Here is a 25,173-nt window from a genome sequence, read left to right as displayed (position 1 = left end):
AGGACAAGGCTTTAGAAGCACACATCCCGCAGGGCTGGGATGGGGAACAGCTGGGAAAAGCTGTTTTTGAGCACCTTGACCTTGATCTCCTCTCGTTGGAGCATCCCTGCTGCGGCCCAGGCAGCCTGGGAGCCTGCCTGCCTGCGTGGGAACACCAAGCTGCAGTGGGTCCCTTATGGCCAGTGCCTTCCATTTGGCTCCCAGACGGAGAGAAAACAGATTGGCCAATGCCCGAAGCGAAGCCTTTAACCCAGCCATTGGAGACGCTACCTCATTGTCAGGAGCAAGCACCCGGCCGGCTGGGAACTGTGTCCTGGGGCAGCGTGGGGACAGCTGGGACAGATGCCACCCCACTGGGGTAGGCAGCTATCCAGCATGGCCAAACATGACCCAGGGCAAACAGGGTGCTGCCTTTCTAGCACCCCACAAAGTCACAGCCTCGTCCCATGGATCACTTTGCCCTTGGCATCCTCGAGGTGGGCAGAGCTGTGCCAGCTGCACCCTGACCCCATTCTGGTCCGTGCTCATGCTCCCATCTCCCAGCCACACTTCTGGACCTTCTTGGCTGGCCAGAAGTGTTATTTCTGCCAGGCTTCATGGGGGCATGACAGTCAGTTCCCTATTTTTGCTAGCACTTGCCCTGGAGATGTGAGCTGGCAGGTTGTCTCGAGCTGGGCAGGTGGAGGAGAGTTGGGTCAGGGATCCCACAAGATGCTCTTGATCATCCCACAACACCTGTTTTTTGCTGAATGCTCACAGTGCATGGCTAAAACCCAGGGATGCTGCTGGGGGGTCCCAGGGTCTCATTGCATTGCAGAGAGCTTTTCCCGTCAGTGGAAGGCACCGAGCAAACCCCAAAGCCCTTCCCACTCGCCAGGAGGGTTTCTGCAGAGACCTGTCACTCGCCTTAAGGATGCTGGCACGGATTGAGGAGAGCAGCCACAAGCTGTTCCTGCGCAGGGAAGGGGCCGCTGCCGGGCGCTGGCCCCAGGCGATCAGCCCCGGGCTCCACCGTGGCCTAATTAGCTTGTTTGCCTCGTTAGGCATGAGCCTGGGGGGTGTTCAAAGGGAAGGCTCAGCCGGTTTCAAAGCGAGATTCAAAAACATCTTTACACCCAGAGAGAGGCGTGATGGGGAGACCAGGGGGATTCACACCTCGCTGACAGGGACTGATTGCTGTCGGCACCATCCGCCGTGGCACGACGACTAGAAGTAGCCATTACCCTGTTGTCCCCATCCTCCTGGAAATGCAGCGGCATCCTCCTGCCCCAGGAGCTGCCCTGGTGAACTGAGCTCCCCATCAGGCTGAGAGCACAACTGAGGGATGCTCCGAGCTGTTCCCCAGCGCCGGCTGTGCCCCGGCAGCCCGGGAAGGCTCAGCCGGCAGCGGGGGAAGGGTTAACCCCGGAGCCTTCCCAGACAATTACCACCGGCCTGACCCCACGGATGCTGCTCTCTTCTTATCTGAGGGAGATGATAACCAGCTATAAGAAGTTAATGAAGCTGCAGGATGAGTCAATGCTCTCCTGCTGCTCTCCAGATGTTCCCATCCTTTCCCCAGGGGAATGATGGAGGAATGACGGAGGGATTCCATCTGCCTGCCATAAATAGAAGGAAAACACCCCAAAACCCCAACCTTGACCCCATACCGACCCCCTCTAACGCACAACCTACTTGTTGACCTGCTGCATCTGGGGACCAGCGGTGAGCATGCCTTGCCCATGGAGGGATGAAAAGCAGGAATAAATTTGGAACTGGGGAGAGGGTGTGTGGGATGACCACTGGCCCAGAGGGAAATTCTCCCAGCCTCCTCTCACTGGGATTCCAGAGCCCACATCCCAGCGGAGGCAGAAAGGTGCTGGAGCTTTGGGCTGAGTCAGACCGGGCAGGAAACTCCAGGACCTCTCCCGCAGCTGCAGCCAGCCGGGGAGGCGTGAGTAAGCCCCGAGTTTCGGTAAACGAGAGGATGTTCAGCCCGGAGGGGTTGCGGGGGAGGTGGGGGTTGTTTTGAAGGAGAGGCTTGAGCGGCTCCTGGTAACCAGCTGCATGTGGCCACAGGTGACGGCTGCTCCCACGTCCTGAGCAGCCCGTGGGTGACAGGGCAGACCCTGCCCAGCACCCAGGGCCACTTTCCCAGCAGAGTCCAACAGGCTAAGCTGGACCTTGGCCACCGAGCGCTGCTGCAGTGAGATGCTCTCAGGTGTGTGGTTCCTGTGACAGAGGGGCACCCAGAACACCCTGGGGCTGACTGAAATACCGACTTGGGAGTTTTCCTACCCCTTCCAGACCTTTTAGTTTCAGTTGTCAGTGGGTGCTAGGGAGATTGCTGTCTGTTTGTGGGGGCTGTATGTTCCCATCCACACGTATGCTGACCAGGCATTCAAACTCCTGGGCAACTCACAGTGAGGATTTATTGAGAAACTGTGCACCAAACCGGGGAATATTTCCCAGCTTTGACTCAGCATCACTGTAACATCTCCCAGCCAGGCTGCTGGTACCTTGTGCTGGGGACTTGGCAGCTGCCAGGACACCCCCTGCCCATGCACAGGAGCTCCTGCCAGCCCCAAACACTCTCCCAGCTGGGTTTCACCCCAGCGTACCTTGGCCTTGCACTCAGCCAGGGTAGGGCTGCTGGGATCCCCTTTGAGGGTGCCCACTGTGACTGCCTTCCCCCACCTCACCTTCCCTAAGGCAATCCCCCTCCTCAGTTTTCCCAGCAGCTATGGGAGGGGATGGCAAAAACTCACCCCCAGTTCTCCCTGACGGGTCTGGCAGGGATGTCTCTGCTGCTGCCGTTTATTTACCCTTCTTTCATCACCACCAAATATAAGAGATGAGCTCATGCCTCTCGCCAGGCTCTGACGACACGGGGTTTATTTCCACTGCAGGTATAAATAAAAAGCAGTGCCGCAGGCACCGGGGCGCCTCACGCTCGAGAGGAAAGTCATCCTGGTGGAATGAGCTTGGCCAGGGGAAACCAGAGCCCTTGGGGGCCTCCGATCCCCTGTGGCATCCCAGAGATGAGGATGGGGATAGGGATGCGCTCCCTCCCTGCGCGTCCACACCGTGGTGATGGGGGGAGCGGTGTGAGGCCACCAAGCCGCTCCTCACTCCCCGACCCTTTCTGCCTAGCAGCAGCTCCTGGCAGCCCCAGTGAAGCCCCGGGACCCACCATCGCTCGCTAATCCCCACCGAGACCTGACCTAATTCCCGGGCACGTGAGCGTGTCTCCAGGCAGACTGCTCCGCCCGGGATCAAAGCGCGCAGCAGAGGATGGCAGCGGCACGCCCGGAGACACCGGCTCCAATCCGCCTCGCTCTGCCGGCGCTTCTCCCTGGCACCCGAGCGCTGCCGGCTCCTGCCCGGCCCTGACAACAGCGGAGCCTCTTCCCATTGCTGCGCCTGTATCTGGGGAAGGGTCTCAGTGTTTACAGTCTCCAGTCTGCAGCTGGGCTCCAGAGCCCCGATCGGAGCAGGGGTTATCCAAAGTGCGGGGGAGGTTTCAGTGCTTCGCTGCCACCCCGGCAGGTTTCGGTCCCACCTGAGCCATAGGGAGCACCCACGGACCTCTGGGGTGAGCACCTGCAAGATCCCTGTGCACCGTCCCCCACCAGGGAGGAGGGATAAGGATGCAGACCTTACTGCTCAGCGGCGGCACAGCACTGCCCGGACATTACACACAGGACTTTGCAGCCATTCCCAAACTAAACCTTCCCCAGCCCTGAAGGGCTCCAGCACACGCCAACCCTGCAGCTCTGCTGCTGTCACCCAGAGAATGTCCCAAGTTTTCAGCAGCAGCCGTGAGAAGGCTGAGAGGAGTGTGGACAGAACCCTGAGCAAGCTTAGCGGGGAGAAGACATCAGGTCCGGGCACTGAAGGGTCTCATACAGCTCATGTCCCCAGGCACTGTGCACTTAGCGGGTGATTTGCCCCATCCCTTGTGCTCCAAACAGCCCCTGAGCTGCAGGCAGGGGACAGCAGGAGTGCTAGGAGCTGGAAACTCTTGGGGTCAGTGCGGGCCCACACCACAGAAATACCCCAGGGCATGAAGCAGCCCCTATCCAGGCACTGCAGGGATTGTTGGGCCAGCAGTGTGAAACTCTGTTTTATTCCTCTTTTTCAGCCCATACTCTTTCCCTGTCACTGCAGCAGGGCTCCTGGCTGGCCGATCACCTCCCCCTAGCCCCCTGTGAAGGTGCAGCTTTTCTTTAAGTCCCTTTTTGGTGCCACCATGTGACTCTGATTCTCATGTTCAGTGATGCTGCATGGCCCCCTCGCCTCTCTTAATTGCTCTTGCACCATCCGTCATGGAAATACCAATTTTGGTGCACAGGCTCTAGACAGCAGTCAGATGCCACCAACCTGCAGAATGTCTCCAGTGCCAGGATGGGGACAGGCTCAGATCAGTCTGTAGAGCTATGTGGAGCCACTCTGTCCAATGCTGCCATGAGGATGGGAAACCTTCATCCCAAACCTGGTTGATGTTTGGCTCAGGGACTGCCCACAGGTAAGATCCCCCATGGTAAGAGCTCTAAAAGGGCCAGGGATAGGGAGAGGGTTCAGTCAGCACAACTCAGACGAGTTCCTGCACTGCCAGCCCTGGGAACATAGTGCCCTTGGGCTCCTAGGGACAACCAGGGCTGCTCTGACTTGTTTCCCAAGGTCCTCCTCTTTCTTCCCACTGGAAGTTCAGATGCTCTTTCAGTGCAGAAAACATGCTGAGTTCTCCGATGGGGTTAGAAAACCAACATCTGAACTTTTCCAGCCCTTGCTCCCTTTTCTTTGCACTCTCTAGCCGTTCTCCTGCCACCACTGCCAAACACCAGCGTGATTTGGGTATTCACAGGGAAGCTGAAACCCCCAGTGGGAACCTGGTTTTCTCCCCAGCCGAGACGTGGTTTGGTTCCAGTGGCCACCAACCCTGGCTCCAATTTCTCCCCATTCCCCAAGATGAAGCTTGACTTTTGCAGGCAGGCTGCTGGCAGAGATGGGATGCTGGAGGGGTGAACCTCCAGGAGCACAGGGGGAAGGGAAATGTGACTCTTGCCTCTGTCTTCTCACACAGGGGGTGAGCAAATTCTGGCAGGGCTTTTTTATTCCACCAAATTCAATGAGAGGGCATCTGTGTGAGACAAAGCAGAGATGCTCTCTGCCCTCCCCAGCCCAGCATGAGCTCCAGCGGGGTCCTGGGGAAGCACCACTGGGTCTGTGCTCTGCAGGAGGTTGCAGTAGGAGCAGGCTGCCAAGATTGGCCTCTGCTGGGATCCTTGACTCCGGGAGCAATGTCATCCTGTTGCAGAGCATCAGCCCCTTCAGCTGAGAGCTAATAAGTGTGAGACTTGTCCTACCCCCTCCAGCTCTGGGGAGCTCTGACTTTGCCCAGCTCAGTGCTGCTGAGCACCTGGAGCAGCCCCCTGAGGTGCCCAATTAAAGATTTCGATCCCAGAGGAGATATGGGCTTGGGAGTATCGAGTCTCCCAGGGCTGCTGGTGATTTTTAAGGGCTTTCAAATGTTTTGAAAACCACAATGTCATTTCTCTGACCAGTGCTGGGCCCTGCCGTGGGAGATGGACAGACCTGGACAGACCCCCCAAGTGTCCAGAGCTCTGGCCAAGCCAGTGGGGTTTGCCCCTGGGCTGGGAGAATCGCCTAAGGCTGAGCAGGATTTTGGCAGTAACTGCTGTGGTGCTGCTCTATGGGGAGCCCTGGACCTGCCTGGGATGCTGCACCAACTGCGTGGGAAGAATGGAGGACCCGTAACTCCTGCATGCTTGGAAAACAAAACATCCTTCTCATGCTGGTATTGCTGCCCGTGCCCAGCCCAGGCACCAGTGCCCGGGGCTGTCCAGGGAATTGCTCTCGGATGCCTTCACCTTCTCCAGAGCTCAGCCAGTAAATCTGGCCCGGGGTACAAGGCTGTGAAGAAGAGCACCCACTGCTCCGGGCTTCCTCAGCCCACAGCCGGGGGAGAAGAGTGGGGTGGTGGGGTTCCCCCAGCCCCCATCACCTCCACGGGGAGCTCAGTGGGGAAGGCGCATCCCTGGAAGCTCCAGCTCTCCTCTCCTGCATCCCTCCTTCCCCGCCCGGCGGGACTCGGCTCCCGGTGCGCGGGAAGCGATGAGGTCATGGTGCTTAATATAGCGATTTCATCACAGCCCTTCTCCCCAGCAACACCGCCCGGCTCCCGCCGCCCCCCGGCCGGCAGCGCCCGGGATGCGGTGGGATGCGGGGCCAGCCCGGGGCTGTGCGGGGCCGCCCGTGCCTGGTGTGACAGTGCCGCCCTCTGGGCACCGCGGCCGGAGGATGGGGATGCTCGATGCACCCCCCCACCCCCCAAAAACCCCAGATTTGAGCGGCACGCTGGATCCATCGCGTACCCCCCGCCTCCCGCCGTGTGCCATCTTATCCCGGCCGTGGATTTAGAAACAGGTATGGGGAGATGGTTTTCCCCTTCCCCTCCCACCCTTCTCACGCCCCTAAGTCCTGCAAACAGCTTCCCATTCTTATAAATAATAAGCTTTCCCTTTCCTCTTGCTTTTTCATTATCTGCAAGAGGTTTTCTCCCTGCCCTGCTTTTCAGATACAAACCCTAGAGGTTTAAAAACCGAAATATTTTTCTCCCGCCCCCCCCCCCCCCACCAAAGAAAGATTTTACTGAAGCGCCCCTGCCCTGCACCTGCATCACTTTTAGCTGCATCACACGAGGAGAAGAGGGGGCTCCGCATGCAGGCAGGGCCTCACCGAGCTGGGATTAGGGCTGTGATGGTGTTGGTGCCGTAACCCCTCCCTGTCAGGGCAGCATCACCTCCACAGCTCCCTTTCCTGCTGGGAGCAGGGGAGGGTGCGGCTCCGGGACTCACCAGCCAGAAGGGCTTGTTTCAGCTCAGCATCCCCCAGCACGCCGGGGCCGGACCTGTAGAGCACCTCGCTGTCGAGCCCTGGGACACAGACGGGAGAAAAGGGTTAGTGCTGAGCCCTCCTCCTCCTCCTCCCCGACCCTGGGGAAGCAGGCAGGGATGAGAACACCGCGCTGCCCACGGGGACTGGGGAGCAGGGGAGAGGTTTGGCTCCAGCGATGCTCTTGGGGCGCTCGGAGCCCGGCAGAGCAGGTGGCTGTGTGTGCACCCTGGTTCTCCGTACCTTGTTTTTCCAGCGCCTCGATGAGCCTGGCCACGGTCGGCAGCGCCTGCTCGGGAAGGGTGGGATGCTCGGTGATCTCTGCCTGCCCGGGCAGTCCTGTGGTGAAAAGAAGGGGAGAAGGGGCTTGAAAATTCCTGCCTGCAGGAATTCCACTTTCCTCAGCTGCCCCAGGACAGAATCAAGCTGCTGCTTTGGCACAGCCACAGCCAACACTTTGGGTCATGCATGTCTAATTTTGGAGCACTTTTTCCTTTATTTTATCCTCTTTTTGCAATAAGCGTCACCGTTGGGGGCCCAGCTGTTTGCTGAGATGCAAAGACTTGCTCAGGCATGTGCCCTGCCCGTGGGGAGCATCCCACCCTGAGCACAGTGATCCTTCAAGCCAAAACCCTTTCCCCACCTCTCTTCCCAAGGCACTGAGACTGCTCCTCTCACCACCCATAGCCCATAATGACACGAGGCAGGAGAGGTCTGGAGACCCAGACCTTTATTGGCCTTGAGACCCCTAGAAAGGCAGGGGGAAGTGGGCTGGCAGGGGCTGCCACTGGCTGCAGCACACCAGGGCTGTGTGACTGCTGCAGCACGGACAGTATGTGGAAAGGCTAAAAAAAATATTAGAGGGACTTTGGGCAGGGCCACACTGCCTTCAATCTTTTGCAAAAAACACAACCTGTCTGCAACAGGTAGATCCAGGCTCTGATCCTCACGGTGGTGATGCCCTGGTGTATGTGGAGAACAGATAAGGATGCAAACCTGCCACTCATGGGTGGCTGATCCAGTCCCCAGGCATGGCCACAACCCTTAAGGACAGCAAGGGGGTCCCTTCTGCCACCCAGTGAGGCCTAGGGAAGATTGCAGGGTTAAAGCAAAGTCCATTTTGCATAGAAGTTCATGCAAAAATGTCCTCACTCCATGAGTGGTTTTGTAATTAGGGAAACTAGGCTTTTCCTCCAAATCAGTGATTTGGGGAAAAGGTGGTGACTGCAAAAAAAGAACTTTCTGCTTGCTGGGAATGGCAGGAATTGCCCCAAGCTGTGCCAGGCTGGACCCCAGCATCCTGATGTCCCACTCGACTGCAGCCCCAGGGGAAGTGGAGGTGATGCCTCGTGGCAGTGGTGCTGCCCAGGACACCAAATCAGGGCAAAACAGCCAGCAAGATCTTGAAAGTTCCCTGGGACTCGGTTCTGCTGCAGAGCCATTTTTGGGATGTTATTTAATTAAAGAAAGGACCATTCCTCCCTGCAGAGCCAGCCCTGGCTCGAAGGCATGGCTGGGACATGCAGTGTCTGTCATTCAGGGCTTCCTCCATGGCCTGAGCCAGCTCAGGGTCCCTGTGTGGCACCAGGGCTCGGTGGGAATTGAGGGGACTCAGGGGTGGGGTTGGGGGTATGCTCCTGTCGCAGAAACATAAATTAGAGCTTTTTTTGACAGAAAAATGTCCCTCAAACCTCTGTCTGGAAGTGGAATCAGTATGGGAAGAATTAAAAAACAAAACAAAATAAACAAACAACACAAACCAAAAAAACACAAACCAAAACAAAAGTACCTTCTCTTCCAAGAGGATGTTGGAGATTTTTACTCCAAGGGGAACTGTGTGAGCTGGGAGGTTTGGGTTTAAACTGACACAAAATGGCACACACTGCTCCCATGCTGCAGAAGACGTGGCTGTGGGACAGAACGTCCCCTGCTGAGGTGCCTGCACACCCTGGCATCACTCCAGGAAAGGCACCCCACAGACAGACACCCTATGGCACAGAACCCAGTGTCCCCCTGGACAGCAGGGCTGGACGCCTGCCCATGGCCAGGGCATGTCCTGCAGACAGCAGTGCCCTCCCCAGCCTACCCCAAAACCTGGTTTTAGAGCTTTTTTCCCTACTAAAAACTATGGATTTTACATTTTTTAAGATTTTTATTATCCTTTCACCTGAATGCATGGAGGGCTGGGGTGCCTACACTGAGACCTTCCAGGTGGGCCAGGCTCTCTGGCCAGGATGTGCTTCCTGCTGCAGACATTCCTTGATTTGTAGGGAATCTCCACACCCCCAGCACCTGTGGGCAGAGGTCCCTGGGCACATCTCCCTCGGAGAGGAGCCTGTGGCACCCCAGCAAAGGCAGAAACAAGAAGGCGGCTTCACCTTCCCTGGTGAGCAGGGCTGGAGAGCCCCAGGGTCTGCTCCTGTCTGACCCCAAATCTCCACACAGCACTGAGTTTCCCAGGGCTTTGCCTGCTGAACAGTCAGAGGGCTCACCACTGAGCTGGGCTGGGCAGGGGACTCAAACCCCTTGTCTGGCAGGATAAACACCCCCAAAAAGTGGCATCCACCCTCCTGCAAATCCAGCACGTAGCTGCTCACGGAGCCTCACCAGTGCTGCTGGGACTGCGGCTGCCTTGGCGCACTGGTTGGGGAGGAGCACCTGCATTTTGGGGAGGGGAGGTGTGGGGGGGCCCAGTATCCTTCCCATGTGGTTGTGGGGCTGCACATCAGGACCTGCATGGCAACCCCACACATAGACATGGATGGTGCCGTGCTCAGCCAGGTGGTCCCCACCTCGAATCACGATGACAAAGGGGGTCCTGAACCGTGTTTTGAAGGGAGACAGGCTCCTCATCAGTGAGTGCACCCTAAACCCGGACCAAGGCACATCCAATGCTCAGCCAGCACACTGGCTGCTCCTTTGGGTACCACACCAGTCCCAAACTGGGCAAGGAGGGTGTCCGAGGTGCCAGACCAGCAGCTGGGCAGGTTTTCCTGCCTCGGCTGAAGGCAATGCTGCTCTCTCAGCCCAGGCCAGCACGGACAGCCATTTCTGCTCCATACATCCCGAAAGCAGGAGAGCACCGTGGCTTTGACTGGGGGCACCTGGATCTGCCTGGCTGGAAGGGGGGGATTCTTACTTTGGTTTTATTTTTTGTTTTTAGCTTGTGTGCATTGTGCTACAGCTGTGAAATCCCTCCCAGCCCCGATACACTTGGCCACGGTGAGTGGCGAGGGCAGAGCTGGCTTCACAAACTCGGCAGATCCAGATGGAGAAATGGCTGAAGGCCCCTGTGCCAGGAGGGGTCCTGCCAAATGTCCCCCCCAGGGCTCTGCTGCAGTCCCCAGGGACAGAGGAGCCCCCCAGGGACTGACCACACTGCTTGCCAAGATTGTCCCCTGTCCCAGCTTGCACAAAGTGACAGTAAGGCTGGGAGCTGGCCGAGGGCCAGCGCTCGCCCGGGCACTGAGAGCAGCCTGAATCAGGTGCCGCAGTGGTGGGGAGAGGAGCACTTGGAAAAAAGGTCCCCGGGGACCACCATGGGGCTTTATGCTCCTCTCTGAAGGGCCGAAGGGGCCTTGCATCTTCTCCTGTGCTGTCATGGATGTGGATTCCCTTGGACACCCCATGCCAGCACAGCAGCCAGCCTGAGATGCTGGTGAGGAACAATCCCTGCAGCATGTTTGCCTGGGGGTAGCAACACTCTGGGCATCCCCTGCCTCTCCTGAGACTGCCTCCGTACACCAGGGCAGATAATTCCCAGGACACCTTCTTTTCCTGGGGCTGAATCCCCGTCCCGAGCGTGGTTTCCCACCAAGCCACCTCAGCTGCAAGCATCCACACCACCCTCGCCATGTGGCAGGTGCCACCCGCCCGTGGGCTCCCACCTCCCTGCTCCCCTCGCACTCACCCCAGGGCGTGGGGGTCCCAGCGGGTGGCAGGGGCAGGGGCCGTGGCCTGGCCTTGGTGGCGGTGCTGGCGATGCGGGTGGGACCCAGGTACTCCACGTAGGTGCCGGGGAAGTCTCCGCGCTCCTTGGTGCGTTCGTTGACGCCGTGCAGCCAGCCCTGGGGGCTGCGCTCGTCCCCGTCCTTGTAGTTGGGGCTGCTGAGCAGCCCGGCCCTGCTGACCGTCAGCACATCCCCGGGGCACAGCGCCAGGTCCTCCTCCCGGTCCTTCTGGTACTCGTAGAGAGCCCGGTACTGCAGCCCGTCCGAGGAGGCCATGGTGTGATGGGGCGCGGGTCACAGCGGCGCGGCCAGCCCGGCACTGCGGGCCCAGCTCTGCCTGGCTTGGGCACTGTAGGGTTGGGAGCACACGATGAAAACCTCAGTGTTGGAAAATCTGCGAGATGGAGAGCTGCTCCTGACCCTCCAAGCCCCAAATTGCTGTGGAGCCACACCAGCGCCTGGGACTCGTTGGCTCAGGTGTGGGTGAGGAGCTGTTTCTTCACCGGGGCAAACGGAGGGCAGCGAACGAGGCTAACGGGGGTGAAGGGGACAACCGTGGGTCCTGCAAGCCTGGCCTCATCCGCACAGTGCTGGGGACATCCCTTCTCTGCCGGAGAGAAAGGCAGCGCGTTAGTGACCAAACCTCTGCCTTGACCTCGCCGTCGTGCCCGTCCCCCATCGCAGCCTCCGGGCACCGGGGAGAGCTCAGCGGCTCGCTCGGCTCCTGCTTCCCAGGGAGCCCCCGCCAGCAGGGCTCGGCCACTGCACGCAAGGAAAGTACCGGCAAGAGTCTGGAAAGTAGGGCAAGAGATCACGCCACGGGTTTTTAAAATAGACATATGTGCTGAGAAACCTCCTGCCGCACGCAGCTCCCCTCCGGCAGTTCCAGCCTGGCATTGCTGCACGGAGCTGGCAAATGAAGATGTAGGTTTTTCATGTGGGTTTGGTTTTTTGGTTTTTTTTTGGTTTTTTTCTTTCTTTTTTTTTTTTTTTTTGGTTTTTTTTTTCAATTATTTTTGTGCATTTTTATATATTCCTCCAAGAATGACATCATCCCTAGGGGGAAAGACTGTGCTGCTGCCGACCCACTGTCCCCCAGCTTCCAGCAGGACCCCGTGGAAGAGGGATGGAGGGATGATGAGCAGTAGGCTTCTGTCTGTCCATCCATCCACCCGCCTCCCAGAGCCCTCCCGCCGCCCCTCCAGCCTTACCGGGCGCGGTGGCTCCACCGGCGGGAGCGGAGAGCGGGAGCAGAGCCGGCTCCCGGCCCCGCCGAGCCGCGCTCCGGCGGTGATGTCAGCGTCCCTCCTCCTCCTCCTCCTCCTGCTCGGTAGCCGGGCGGCCCCCCCGCCGCAGCGCGTCGGGGGGCGGGGGGCACCCAGCTACGGAGCAGGAGGAGGGAGAATTGTACGAGTAGGTGGATGACTTCATTCCCAGATGCAGCATCTCTGCTCCCAAATTGAATCCTCTGTAGGATGGAGATCTCCCATCTGCGGGTCGCCATCCATCCTTAGGGGTGCTAAAGGACAGGAAAGGACCAGCACCCCATGGACACCCCCCTTATGCCAGCCAGCTCTCCCTGTGCACCCACACGGAATCCCATCCCTTAACCAGGCTAAAAAGCACGCACAGGACAGGCAGGAGACGTCATGGAGAATCCCAGCACAGGGATGCTCTGGTTCCTTGCTCTCCTCCTGAGCTTGGACAAGCTATCCCAGTATTTGTCTGTCTGTGAGGCACAGAGAGGTGGATGTGATGTTCCCAAAGGCTCAAAGGCTTGCTTTGGTTGTCGGTTTTTGGTTTTTTTTCTAAATCCTTGCTTCTCATGCTGACTTCTCTGAAATGGTCGTGGCTCCTTGTCTTTGCTGCAGGTTGGACATCCTAAAAATAGATGGTACCTAAAACACGGGCTCTGGGAAATGCATGCTGGCTGAATCCAAGCCACTGCAGGCAGCAGTGCAGGGGTGGCATGAAGTCCAAGGAGGAATCCCAAGTTCTGAGAAAACTGAGGAAGAAGACACAGAGGCCAGCAGAGCAATGCAGGAGATGTATGACCCTTCTCACCCATAATTTCAGCAAAATTCCCCTCCTTTCCCTGTAGTGCACAGCCCGATGGTGCAGAGCAGCAGCACACAGCCCCCATTGCCCCAGTCCCCAGCTGGATCCAGCCCAGCTGCTGGTCCGTGAGGATTAAAAGGGATTTTTCTCTCCCTTGTCTCATTTCTGCTGGTATCATGCTGCTGTTGCTGCTGGTGGGACAGAGTCAGAGTTGATTGTGAACAGCCAGATGCTGCCCTCCCCACAGTCATGCTTCCCTAGTCATGTTCCCTGTGCCCCAGCAGGGATGAAAAAATTTTGCTGAGTGTCTAAAGCCCTGCCTGGTCTCCCCAGTGTGTCCCACAGGGCTGTGAAATCAGCCAGGCTGAGCACGGCTCTGGGGGCTGCATGGGGAAAGGCAAGGAGGTGTTTCCCTCCTGGGACAAGATCAAAGCTGGAGAGGCTGGTGGGTACATCACCACCCAGTGTTACCACCCATCCTGCCCTAGGATCAATCCAATGTACAGGCCGGGAATCAACACAGCCCTGTGGCTCAGGGGCAGGGGAACAACCTGGCATGACAGCCGTCATCTCCCCTTCCCAGGATGCTGATTGGGATCCCTTCTGCCCAGCACGATATCTTTCCCTCCTGACACACCCTTGAGGTCCCCAAACGCAAAGGCACCATTTCCTGCTGGAGCCAAGTTCCACTGCCCCCAGCCCTGCAATGGTTGGATGGGGCTGAGCATCACCCCAGCTCTCACTGGCTGGCTCCTGTCCCAGGAAGGCCCAGAGCATCCCTTACTCCCCATTCCAGCTGCACTGCACCAGGATCATTCCCAGCACATTCCATGGTGCAGAGACACCATGGGCTGTTCCTCAGCCTGTGTCACCCCTACCTGATTAATTTAAACTCCCCCCACCACTCCAGCCCAGAGTTTGGCACATCCCCCAAGGTGGGCAGAGGGCCCTCGGAGAGCCCTCTGTGGAGGCTGCAAGAGGTGCTTCAGGCCTTTACTGCTATTGATTGAGCCAGAGGAGCTGCTTGTCAGGCCCTGATTAATCCATCCTCGCTGGATTAATGAGGAGCACTCATGGCAAGGAGAGCTTTGCCTTGGCTTGCCTGGCCTTGGTTGTTCTGTGGAGAGAGCACGAGGAGCTCCCTGTACCCCACAGCACCCTTCAGGCTGCCCTTTGCTCCCTGTCTGGGCAGCCCAGGATGGCTCTGTCGGGAGGAAAGTGTTGTCTCCTCGCTGGGAGATGTCTCCTCACTGTCCCCATGCCCTTCTGCAGCTTCTCTCCTCCCTATCTGGAGGGATAACACTTGGTAGGATCATCTCCAGGGAATGCTCAGCATCCACCTTGGCTGCCTATCCTGGCCTTTCCAAAGAGACAAGGGGTCCCACTGCACCCCTCTTTGCTTTTGGGGGCTGCCATGCTCGTGTCCAGGGAAGTTGGCCACATGGCTGTGAATAAATAGAGCATAAATAGAGCTGTTAACATGCCCGGCTGGAGAAAGTGAGGCTGCAGAACTGGGCTGAGCCCTTCCCAGCCAGAAAAAAACAGAGAAAAGGTTTTTGATTTCCTTTGACATTTCAGAGTTGGCTTTTTTGGTATCACCAGTTTCCCCAATTCAGAATGGGCCTTGATTTCTCTTTAGGAGCAGAGAAGTTCCCTGTCTCTTGGTTTTCTTCCAGAGTGCCCAGGATTGAGCTCTGGCTGCTGTGGATTTTGGTCTGGGGAGAGCCAAGTGCCTCTACAAACAATGTCCCAGTGTGACATCCATGGACAAGCTCTTGCCACTCGCTCCCACAGCTGGGCTCTGCCACCACCAAACCGTCTGCTGGGAGGGAGGGAAGGAAGGAAGGGAGGGAGGGAGGGAGGAAGGGAGGGCAGCTGCCAGGAGCTGTTGGAGGGGGAGCTGGCAGGGCATCCCAGCGTGGCACTGGGGACCCAGCATCCCTCAATGCCACCTCTCTGGACAGTGGGCACAGCACATCCCAGGAGCAGAGCTGGGCAAGGTGGCACACTCTGACCTGGGGAGGAAGCTCCAGCGCCCAGCCAGCCCTGGCCATCGTGGCTGGAGCCAGCACAGAGGCTGCAGAGCCCCCGGAGTGCCGGCACTCGGGCACGGAGCTGTCCTGATGTGACCCCGCAGCGCAGCCCTTTGCATCCCCGAACCCGCCCGGCTTGGCTTTAGGGCAGCTGCCGCCACGGCGTGGCCCTTGGTAATTAATGCCAGAGGATTTGCCGGTCTGGACACGCGTGAGGAACGAGGAGATGTGATCTGGAGGGGTGGGCAGGCTCGGGGCTGGCTGTGGGGGGACATGCACGGGAGGAAGCTCAGCCCGGCACAAAGGAGGGACATTGTCATCGAGCCCCGCGTTATCAGCACACAGCTGGGACAGCACCGAGACTGACATCGGTGCGTGAGGCACAGGGACAGGTCCTCCCCTGAGGGACACACACCGGGCTGGGACACGCTGGCAGCCCCCCATATCACCCCTGGATTTACACCCCGGGCCCCACATGGCAGAAATCGCAGCACCACATGGGGCAGCTCCTGCTGTCGGGACTCAAGTCGTGGTTTTGCACATGGCCACAGAAATGGGGAGGATTCCCCTGGAAGCGGGAGCTGCAGCCACAGGGAAATCGGTGTGGTCCCACTGCCTGGTCCCTCCCAAGGTGGGAGAATTGGGATTTCCCCAGCTCTCCAGCCAAAATGCTTTGAGTCCTTTTGAAGCTGAGAACTGAAATATTTCAAGACATCAAAAACTTTTGGCTGATGTAGATATTTATTTCTCCACATCAGGAGGTAGGAAGTGATGAATTCAGCACAAATTTGCAACATTCAGTAACTTCCATCTGCAAATCCAAAGGCGGTTTCATCACTGGTACATTGACTTCCCAGGTGTCTGGATGCTGGACAGATGGGTAAATGCTGCCAGCCCAAAAAAGACATGTGAAAGCCCTTTGCAAAGGACTCACCTGGCTGGGGATATCCCAAAATCCTGTCAGTCACAGACTTGGCTGGTCTCCATGGCTGGTGATACATGGGGCTAATTACCCAGTGCTTTACCAGGAGGGAAACTGAGGCCACTTCCCTGCTCTCAGTCTCCCAGGGCCAGGCTACCTGGAGGAGCTTTGCTGCCTGTGCCCTGGTGAGAAGCATCCCCATGCTCCAGGGAAGGGGATGTTCAGGATCCAGATGGCCTGTGGGAGAGGATGGGGACACCGGCGTGGCCTTGCTGGACAGGAGGGACTTGGGAATGTCACTGGACTTGTCCTTCTGTGGTCAGGTCAGGCCTTCCTAGAGAACCAGAAAATCCAGCTCTGGCTCCCTAATGGGGCTCAGGTGGGTGATGCTGGGGAGCAGTCGATCCCCAGGCTGCAGCACCAAGTGCTGGAGGAGGTGAGGGGAACAGTCCATAACTTGTCCTCACTTTTTCCCTATGGCTGGCAATGATTGGGAAGGAGAGCAAGTATTTGTATATTGGCCAAAAATTTTTTTTTGCGGTGGGGAACTTTGTGCAGCAAACAGGGTCAGGCTGGGTTGGGGCAACTTTTGGGAGAGGGGCAATATGAGAGGGGATTTTGGAGCAGCTGTCCCTCTTTGGGAGAGCAATGAAGGCTTGGCCCCGACTCTGAGCAGCTTCCTGGCAGCTGCTGCAGAAAAGGGCTGAGGCTACAGGCAGTGAGGGGGCGAGGGCTACAGCCCCCAGCTGCAGCATGGGTTGTGTTCATACCCAGGGTGCCTGGGAGGGTTAGAGGCTTCCCCCAAATACCACTGCGATTTGGCTGGAGCCCAATGGGGCTGACTTCATCCTGCTGAAATGTATCATTACAGCCAGGCAGGGAACGTGCTGTGGGGTTTTGGGGGAGCTGGTGTGGGGTGGAGTGTGCTGAACACACAGAGCTTGGTTTCCTGCAGGATGAGGTTTCCCTTGCCCCCTGCATTGCTCTGTGGTTTGATGGCAAGTTGCAGGGACACACTGTGGGTACTGGCGGGGGGACCAGCACAAGTTCCTGCCCCAAAGGTGCACTGGAAGGGCAAGGACCACTGCCAGGGTAAGGCCTGGGGAGGCAACATCCCCTCCCTGTGCGGTGTGGCTCTTGCAGCCCTCCTCTGTGTGAAACCAGCCCTGTTTCAAAGCGCCTTTCCAACGAAAATCACTTTTGGCAGCCCTTAGGCAATGGCAGGTCTCCTCTGACTGCTCCACTGCTGGCATCTGTCATGGCTGTCACTGTCCTCTCCGGCCTCACCCTGTTGTATCCCCGCCAGCAAGAATCCTCCTCCCTGAGCAGCACTGGGGCACGGCCCGTGCAGCTTTGGCTTCTCCTCTGCAAACCGGCCCGTGCGGCCGTTCCCCAGCGCCCTCCTTTGCCTGCTTCACTTTAGGCCCAGGATATTGGAAATTTGGGTTTTGGAGAGATCCCTGTCTGAGCGGTGCCGAGAATGGGGACCAGCAGGTCACCCACAGAATCAGCCTGCGAAGATGGGGAGCCTCAGCCTCGGCTGGCAGAGGGAGGCTGAGACCGGGGGGCTTTGAGTGCTGGGGGTACCCACAGCTGGAAAACCCTAAGCATAGTGCCCAGCATGCAGAGGAGGGCGGCGGGGTGGTACCCCCACAGCTGCATGGGCTGAAACACCCCCGGGGCTGGTACCGCTGCCCCCCAGTGTCCCCAGGGCAGGAGGGACCCCGCAGGGACACAGGCAGGGACCCGGGAGCGGGTCCCACGGAGGCTGCCAGCAGCAGAGGGCAGCAGGGCTCCGGGCTCCTCGCCACACCGAGGGGTGGCCCCGGCGGGGCCGGACGGGGCGGGGGGCTCCGGGGCGGGGGCGGCCCCGAGCCGCGCCCCGTTAAAAGGCGGCACCAGCGGGGTGGTGGAGGCAGAGTGGGCTGGGGCAGGAGCGGACGGAGTGTTGGTATCTGCTCTCCCTTCAGGTAAGTTGGGCTCCGTCCCTCCCGGCCCGTGGACACCCCTAGGTCTCTCCTGGAGGGGCGCGGGGCTCGCGGGACAGCAGCAGCTGTGCTGGGTGAGGGTTCCCCCGGTAACCTCTCTACTCTCCCCAGGTGCAAAGATGGGGTGCTTCACCTTTATCAAGGTCATGATGGTCCTCTTCAACCTGGTCATCTTCGTAAGTGCGCAGGGGTCTGCGGGAGGGGGTCCCGGGGAGCCCCCGGAGCCAGGTGTGGGGTCGGTCTGGCCGGGCTCCCCTTCCCCTGTGGGCGATGGGATGGAGAATGTGGGCAGGTGTAGGTGTAGGTGGGACTTGCAGAGCCCGGAGGGCTGTGCCGTGCTCTGGGGACAGTGGCTGTTGCATCAGCTGCTCCTGTCCCTCGCTGTGCTGAGTGGCCCAGAACAGGGGGTTTGCTGCGTCCCTGCCTGGGAGTTCTACCTCTGTAGGGGAGCAGCCTCCATGTGTGACCGTGGCTTTGGGATTCCTGGATTCGGGAATTCAGAGCACATGCAGTCTCTACTCCCACCCAGGGCAAAGGGTAGTGGAGCTCGCAAGGGCTGCCCTTGCTCTGCAGGAGCCACCTGGAAGGGGCTGTGGTAGGATCCAGCCTTGGGAAGGACGGGGTGCAGAGCTTCCCGGCTCGCTCAGCTGAAACACTCCCATTGTAAAGCTCCTGCATAGATTTGAGTGTGGTGGGGAAGGTCGAGCTGGCAGAGACTGCAAGCAGTCCATAATTGACCTTGCTTGTATGGAGGAAGTTGTGGCTACTTGCTGGTGGCCAGTGTCTGAACTAGCCCTGTGGGGTCATGGGGAGGCTGGTGACACTGCTGGCTTGGCTGCTCCACTGCTGGCACTGAAACCTGTCGGGCTGGGGAGGAGGGCAGCTGTGACACTGCCCGGAGGATGTGCTGGTGCTGGGGTGTGTTTCAGTGTACTGACCCGGCTGGCAATGCCCTGAGCTGCCCACAGTGCCACAAAATCTTGTTTGATATGGTGAAAAACTGCTGAGGGGAGAAACACCTGTGCCAGGGCCTTTCTGAAATCCCAAATCTCGTGCCTATCTGGAAGCTGACATTGTCTTTCTCCTCCTAGCTTGGTGGTGGGACCCTCCTGGGAGTTGGCATCTGGGTCAAAGTGGATGGAGAGTCATTCCTGAATATATTTGGGGCGCTCTCCTCTAGCGTCCTGCAGGTTGTGAATGTGGCTTATCTCCTCATCGTCATTGGTGCCATCCTGCTGGTGATCGGCTTCCTTGGGTGCTATGGCGCCCAGAAGGAGAGCAAATGTCTCCTGATGATGGTATGGACCTGACTGACCTGCTTATCAAACTTTGTTTGAGCTGGGTCTGTGGTGGGGGAGGCTGATAGGCAGATTTCTCTGTGGAGATGATGTCTGTGGCTGTTTCCGTGTGGTGGCAGTCTGGGTGGTCCTTGGAAAGGCAGTGCTGGACTCAGTCTGCCTCAGGAAAGGGTGAGAGGAGGTGGGAGGGGGTGCTGAATTGAGGTGTCTCTCTTGGAGCATGTCCAGAGAGCTCAGCCCCATGCAGGTGGAGAGCTGAAGGGACCCTAAGGCTGTGCTGCTCCTGCCCAGGAGCAGAGCTGAAGGCAATGAGTGAGGCAGGAGGGCTGGAGTCCTGGGGAAGCAGATGAGTTCCAGGGGCCCCCGAGGATTCTGGCTGTCGATTTGACCTCCCTCCCCTTGCTGTGTCCTAGTTCTTCTCAGTGGTGCTGATCATCTTCATTGTTGAAGTTGCTGCTGCCGTGGTGGCTCTGGTCTTCACAGGTCTTGTGAGTGCAATTCCTGAGTCTTGGGTTGGGCTGATCTGGGACCTGTCCTACCCCTTGGGAAATCAGGAGACATGGGCTGGCAGCACTGCCCATGATGTGGAAACTGTGCAGTGGTCAGTGCTGTGGGAGGAAAGGATGTTGGTCACTGCTGGCACCAGCTATGTGGGCAGGCTGGAGTAGCCTCAGGGCGGTGGGGACAGGGGTTCCTGTTTTCTAACCTTCATATGTTTAGGACGAGTGTTGCCCACTTATTTCTGTCAAGCCCCTTGTTCCCTAACCAGCTTAGAATTGACACCTCCCCACCTCTGAGGGTGGGAGTCACTGGAGAAGGAAGTCCCTATTTCCTCATGCTGAGCAAACTCACCCTCTTATTAGGCACCTGAGAAGCCACCTGGGGAGAAAGGTGACTGCCTCATTAGGCACTGGAGAAGTCAACTGCAGGGCAAGCGTCATTCCTGGCTCCCTCCCTTAACACTGCTTATCAGATGACTCACTGGGAATAAGTGACCTTGGTGCCATAAAGCACTGGCTAGTGAGGAAGGGGAAAACTCTCTGTGGGTCAAACAAATGCGGTGTGACTTCTGGCCATGCTAGGTCTTTTTGGTCTCCTCTCTCTAGGCTGAGATCAGTATGGAGATGTTCAGCTCTGTGGTGTTCCCCAGGACCTTTTCTGATGGTGTTTTTCTGCCTTTTCTTCCAGGCAGAGACATTGCTGACAGGTCTGGTGACCCCACTCCTGAAGGATAAGTATGGGGAGGATCCAACATTCACAGAGATCTGGAATGTCACCATGACAGAGGTGTGCTGAGCCCTGTGGACCTCCCCTGTGGGTTGGGATCCTCTCAACATGAGCTGGGTGGGACAGCGAGATGGAAGTGGGGACACATCACAATCCTGGATGTGATGACCTGTCACCACCTCCTCAATTTCCTAGGTTCCTGGGAACTAGCCACTTGGGACCTAGTGGGGTGAGAGCAGTATGTGATGGTGTGTAGGCCAAAATCCTGGTCTCAAGGTGATTACTGAGCAGCCCACTGAAGCAGAGTTGAGCTGGGTGACACTCTCCATGAGCCAGTGGGGTCCTGATGGTGTTGGAGCCTGGAGGGAGACCTGAAGGATGCTTTTCTCTCCTAGTTTCACTGCTGTGGCCTGAATAACTACACAGACTTTGATGACTCCTACTTCTATAAGAAATACCACAGCTACCCCAGGCAGTGCTGTGTTGACATGGTGGAGGTCTGCAACATCACACTGGCTGGAGTAAAGGTTGTCGAGGTATGGATGTGCTGGTGGCTCTTGCTTGCTGGCAGAGCCTGACTTGGGGTGTGCCTGGGCACGGGGAGGGACAGCCCAACTCTGCACATGATGGTCCCACGGGCTTTAAGTCTTGGGGGATGCTGTGGTGGCCTCAGCTTCTCCCTGGTAGAAACAAGTAAATGTTGCTCTGGTCCTAGAGGGAATAGAGTGGCATGCCTGGTGCTGGGCATGAATGCAGGCACCGCTCTGCCTTTTTGGGTGATTTCCCTGTTTCTTCCCTTCCTTTCCTTGTTCCCCACCCAATACTTGGTCTGAGAAGTGGCTGAGTTGCCCCTGGAGCCTTGGACCTTCTCCATGGCTGTGTACTCTGGGTTGAAGAAGCAGTATCTCCTTTTCTGGGGGATGCTATTGGGCTATCACCACCTCTTGCCATCCTCACCCACATTTGCCTCCTGCAGGGCTGTTTCCCACAGATCTTAGAAGAAATCAGGACCAACGCAGGAGTGGCGGGTGGCGTGGCAGCCGGCATTGCTGCCTTGGAGGTGAGTGCCTGAGCACTGCTGTGCTGCCTCCTCCCTGTGCCTGGAGGTGGGGCTGGGACCAGCCTGGGGGGCCCAGGGGCTTGGTGCAGCTCCAGGCTACTGAGCCTTCTTCCCTGAGCACATCCAGCCCTCCCCCGGTGCACTGGGGATGGTGGGCTGTGACCCAACCCCATGTGGGGAAGTGGGGAGGGAGGGTGCACATTTGAGGGGGCTGATTTGCACCTTGCCACCCCCAGATTGCGGCCATGGCAGTTTCCATGTACCTGTACTGTCGGCTGGATGAGAAGTGACCCTATCCCGAGGCAGGAGGATGACCTGCCACCCCCCCCATGCTGGGGTTCACCCATGGTGTTCCATGCTCTCAGGGGGACCCCATCCCTTCCTGGGTCTGATGCTCTCCTGTGCACTGTGATTTGTAGCTGTATTTTGATCTACTGAGCTGGGATCTGTAGAGTTTGTGTATATTTTTTTACTGATATGCCATATGGGGCCTGTACATAGGGGTTTTAGGGTGTTTTTGATTGAGGGGTTGTTGATAGAGAAGCTGCTTGGTCTGTTTGGTTGATGCCAGCAGGAGCTAAAGCAGCACAGGGGCTGTTTAGGACTGCTGATCTGGCAATGGCACAGTGATGTCTTGGTAAACTCCTGCAGGCGGGTGCTGTACTGCTCTCACACTGTCCCCACTGTGTTCCCCTGCATTAGTTTGAGGTGGTAACTACACCCTCACTGGGGATGTATCTACTCCTGCACCCACTTTGTGCCAGTCCTGGCCTTGTTGCCATGTGGACCCCTGGAAGAGGGGCTGGCTGGGTGCTGGCTGGTCACTGTCCCTTCCCTAGCATGAGGACAGCCCTGGGGGATGAGGCTGCCCCAAACGCTCTGTCATTTTGTGCCTGAGCCCCTCTCTATGCTGTAAAGAAATGCAAATAAATTTTTCATCTTGGATAAAAATGATTTTCTGGAGTTGATCTTGGTGCTGCCTTTAAGAAATGCCCTCTGCCGGGGGGGGTGAAGGGATGGGGGGCTGACTTGCCTCCCTCCCACCTTCCCTTCCACGTCCTTGCAGGCAGCACAGCCCTGCTCCCAGTCATCCTTGCCCGTGGCTCCCCACCTATTCAGGTGCTTGGAAACAGAGCAGCCCTGTGTTTGCACAACAGATGGGGAGGTACCACCCTTACACCCCCCCGCCCTCTCTAACAGCCACTGCTTGCTCACAACACCCAGTCAGGGACTGAACAACAGCTTGGCTTGAAAGGCAGAGCTGGCTGGGGGGTTCCTGTGTCCCCATCAGCTGCAGGAATCCAGAATAGGGTGGTGAGGAGGGATGGATCCTGCCACCCCCAGCATTGTCCTGTACTGCCTGTGTGTGATGCACCTGCCCTCCCTCTATGTGTGGGGATGTGGGAGGTACTGGTGGGCTTAGGGGGTTTCTAGACCCCCTCTTTCCCCCCTGCTACCCTCTCTCTGCTCTTGAGGATACACTTGCTCTGCCTCTGTTTCTCAGTTTCAAAAGCACAGCCCTCCTAAGGGCTCCTTCACCCTGTATTTGCCATGAAGTTTCCTGCTACTCTGACTGTGGGGCAGGGGCAGTGAAGGACGGGGGGATGGCAGGAGGCCAGCGTACAAACAGCCTCCCCAGGTGCTGCCTCGCTCTGTGCCCGCTGTGGCACCCCCTTATCAGCTCCTGCCTGGGTACCAGGCTGCACCGAGGCATTGCCATGGTCTGGCATCTCCCAGGTGCCGTCCAGTACCTGGAGCAGGCAGAGACCAGTGAGACAGGCATGGGCACCCCTTCCCCACACTGGGTTACTCAGCCCTGGGGCCATGGGATTTGGCCCTGCCCCATGGCAAGGTGTGGGCAGAAGCTGCCAGAAAATAGCCTTGTCATTCCTGGACAAACGACTAGGTCCCAGCTCTACCATAAACCGGTGTCACCTCATGGGTGACGTCAGGGCTTTTATGCCTCTTTTTCCTCTCCAAGGCTACAGGAGTTGCCAGGAAACTCTTCCTGGAGGTGTTACGGTGCCCAGGAACCAGTTGGCACAGGGCTGGGTCCACCTGGCCATGTCCTCTTTTGCACCCTGTTTTTGGGATGTCTTGCAGAGCTGGCTCCTGTTATACACCCTCTCACCATCACTGCTGTGGGGCGGAGCAGGCTCAGGGGCAGTGCCTGGCCAGCTGCTGGCTTCTACCTTTGTAACCCCTCCTAGCCATGGGTTTCTGTGGGGCAGAACAGGCTGTTTCTGTGGCACTGAGTTTTGTAAATAACCCTGCAATCACTGGCTTGGTTCCTCCCCTCCACCTCCTGGGAAAACTTGAAGGACCAGTTTCTCCTCAGAGATGTGATTCCTCCCAGTTGCCCTCTGCGGTTCTTGGCTGCCCTGGCAGCCAAAATCAGAGCAGTGGGGGGTAAACTGGACTGGCACAGCCTCCTTGTGCTCCCTCTGTGCCCCTGCCCTCCACTGCCCAAGCACTGCCACAGCCTTTGGGTTCTCCAAGGAGATCCCATTCCAGCTGCTTCCCCACAAGCCCCGTGGCACATCCCAGCCCACCACCCACCCCCACCAGCTCGGGTGCCACCAGGCACCTCTGCACCTTATATCCCTTAGACTTGCCCCATTCTCGCAGACTGGCACTCTGGGCAATAAGAAACTGACAGTACAAGGCCGAAACGTCCCTGAGGGCTTGTGGTGGCAAACAGAAGCTTCCTTATTGCCTCCGGGAAGGTGGCAGGAGATGGCTCAAGCACCTGGCATATCTAGGTGTGTGCCAAAGTGAGGTTCTTCTTTTCCATCTGGGATACAGGGTGGGGGAAGGCAGGAGGGCAAAGACTCCCTGCAGAGATGTTGGGCAAACAGCCAGTGCCATGATGGGAGCTGCACACATACCAAAATTCCTGGAGATTTGTAGGGTGCACTCTCCAGTGGCATCACTTACCTCGGGGCACAGAGGTGAAACCCTGAGTGGTGCAGGTGTCTGTGCTGGCAGGGAGTGGGCAGTGGTCGGCAATTTAGGAAAGGAGCTGCCCGCTCCTTCTTGGGAATTAGCATTTCTTCCTGGGAACAGGTACATGAAAAGAAGGAGGAACTGCACCTCTTTGGGTTTGTGCCGATAAAGGGCGTAAATGAGAAGCAAAAGCAAACATCCAGGATCAGCTGCCCAAGGAGTGCCTGCTGTGGGGATTTTCCCCTGCCTGTGGTAAGAGCTGGACCAGGATGTCCCGGACTAGGGAGAAGAAGATATCCTTGAAGGGTGCAGGCTGGTCCAGGAGAAGTGAGGCAATGCACACTTTCCCTGGCATAGACTGCCTGCTTGACTCCCCTTCTCCTCTTCCTCAGGGATAAACCACCCCAAGAGCGCTTTCTAGGCAGTTCCCTGCCCTAATTACTTTATCGGGCTATCAGAGGAGGCGATGCAAGGGCTATTCAAAAGGGCTGTTCCTCCTGCAGCAGGCATGAACTGACATTGAACGTGGCATGTTAATCATTAATGCTGGAATGGCACAACAACCGTCACAGCAATCCTGGACACTCAGTTGAAGATTAATTTGCCACCTACCTTAAATGTGGGTACGGGAGGTGGCAGCCCTGTGTCTGCAGGCATAGCAGGAAACAGGGACAGGAATGGGCTGGGTGCAGGGAAAGGACCCCCTCACAGCTGGGAACAAGGGGAGAAGCCAGCAGAGTGCCTTCCTGGGAGCAGTTTGGGTACCTTGGCATTTAAGACTTTTTATTCATATA

At 57.7% G+C, this 25,173-nt stretch overlaps 2 protein-coding genes across 2 annotated transcripts in view; one reads left to right on the top strand and one right to left on the bottom strand.

Moving 5' to 3' along the window:
- PIK3R3 (phosphoinositide-3-kinase regulatory subunit 3) overlaps window positions 1-12,155 on the bottom strand; it is a 76,919-nt gene extending 64,764 nt beyond the window's left edge. The window contains exons 1-4 of the mRNA XM_014872057.2: window positions 12,059-12,155; window positions 10,808-11,454; window positions 7,141-7,236; window positions 6,861-6,938 (exon numbers count right to left, since the gene is read on the bottom strand). Coding sequence (XP_014727543.2) covers window positions 6,861-6,938; window positions 7,141-7,236; window positions 10,808-11,123 — 490 coding nt within the window. The 5' untranslated portion in view covers window positions 11,124-11,454; window positions 12,059-12,155. The remainder of the gene's footprint in view (window positions 1-6,860; window positions 6,939-7,140; window positions 7,237-10,807; window positions 11,455-12,058) is intronic.
- A 5,600-nt stretch (window positions 12,156-17,755) lies between these two features.
- Window positions 17,756-22,387, top strand: TSPAN1 (tetraspanin 1). The gene is made up of 8 exons (XM_014872062.2): window positions 17,756-17,830; window positions 17,960-18,024; window positions 18,940-19,146; window positions 19,560-19,634; window positions 20,335-20,433; window positions 20,769-20,909; window positions 21,350-21,433; window positions 21,670-22,387. The coding sequence occupies exons 2-8, from the start codon at window positions 17,968-17,970 to the stop codon at window positions 21,721-21,723; spliced, it is 717 nt and encodes a 238-aa protein (XP_014727548.2). The 5' UTR covers window positions 17,756-17,830; window positions 17,960-17,967; the 3' UTR covers window positions 21,724-22,387.
- The last annotated feature ends 2,786 nt before the right edge of the window (window positions 22,388-25,173 follow it).

Source organism: Sturnus vulgaris, chromosome 9 (assembly GCF_052056855.1).
Source record: "Sturnus vulgaris isolate bStuVul1 chromosome 9, bStuVul1.hap1, whole genome shotgun sequence".
Classification (NCBI taxonomy): Eukaryota; Metazoa; Chordata; class Aves; order Passeriformes; family Sturnidae; genus Sturnus; species Sturnus vulgaris.
Note: the sequence above shows the minus strand (reverse complement) of the source record. Positions and strands in the feature narration are given on the sequence as shown.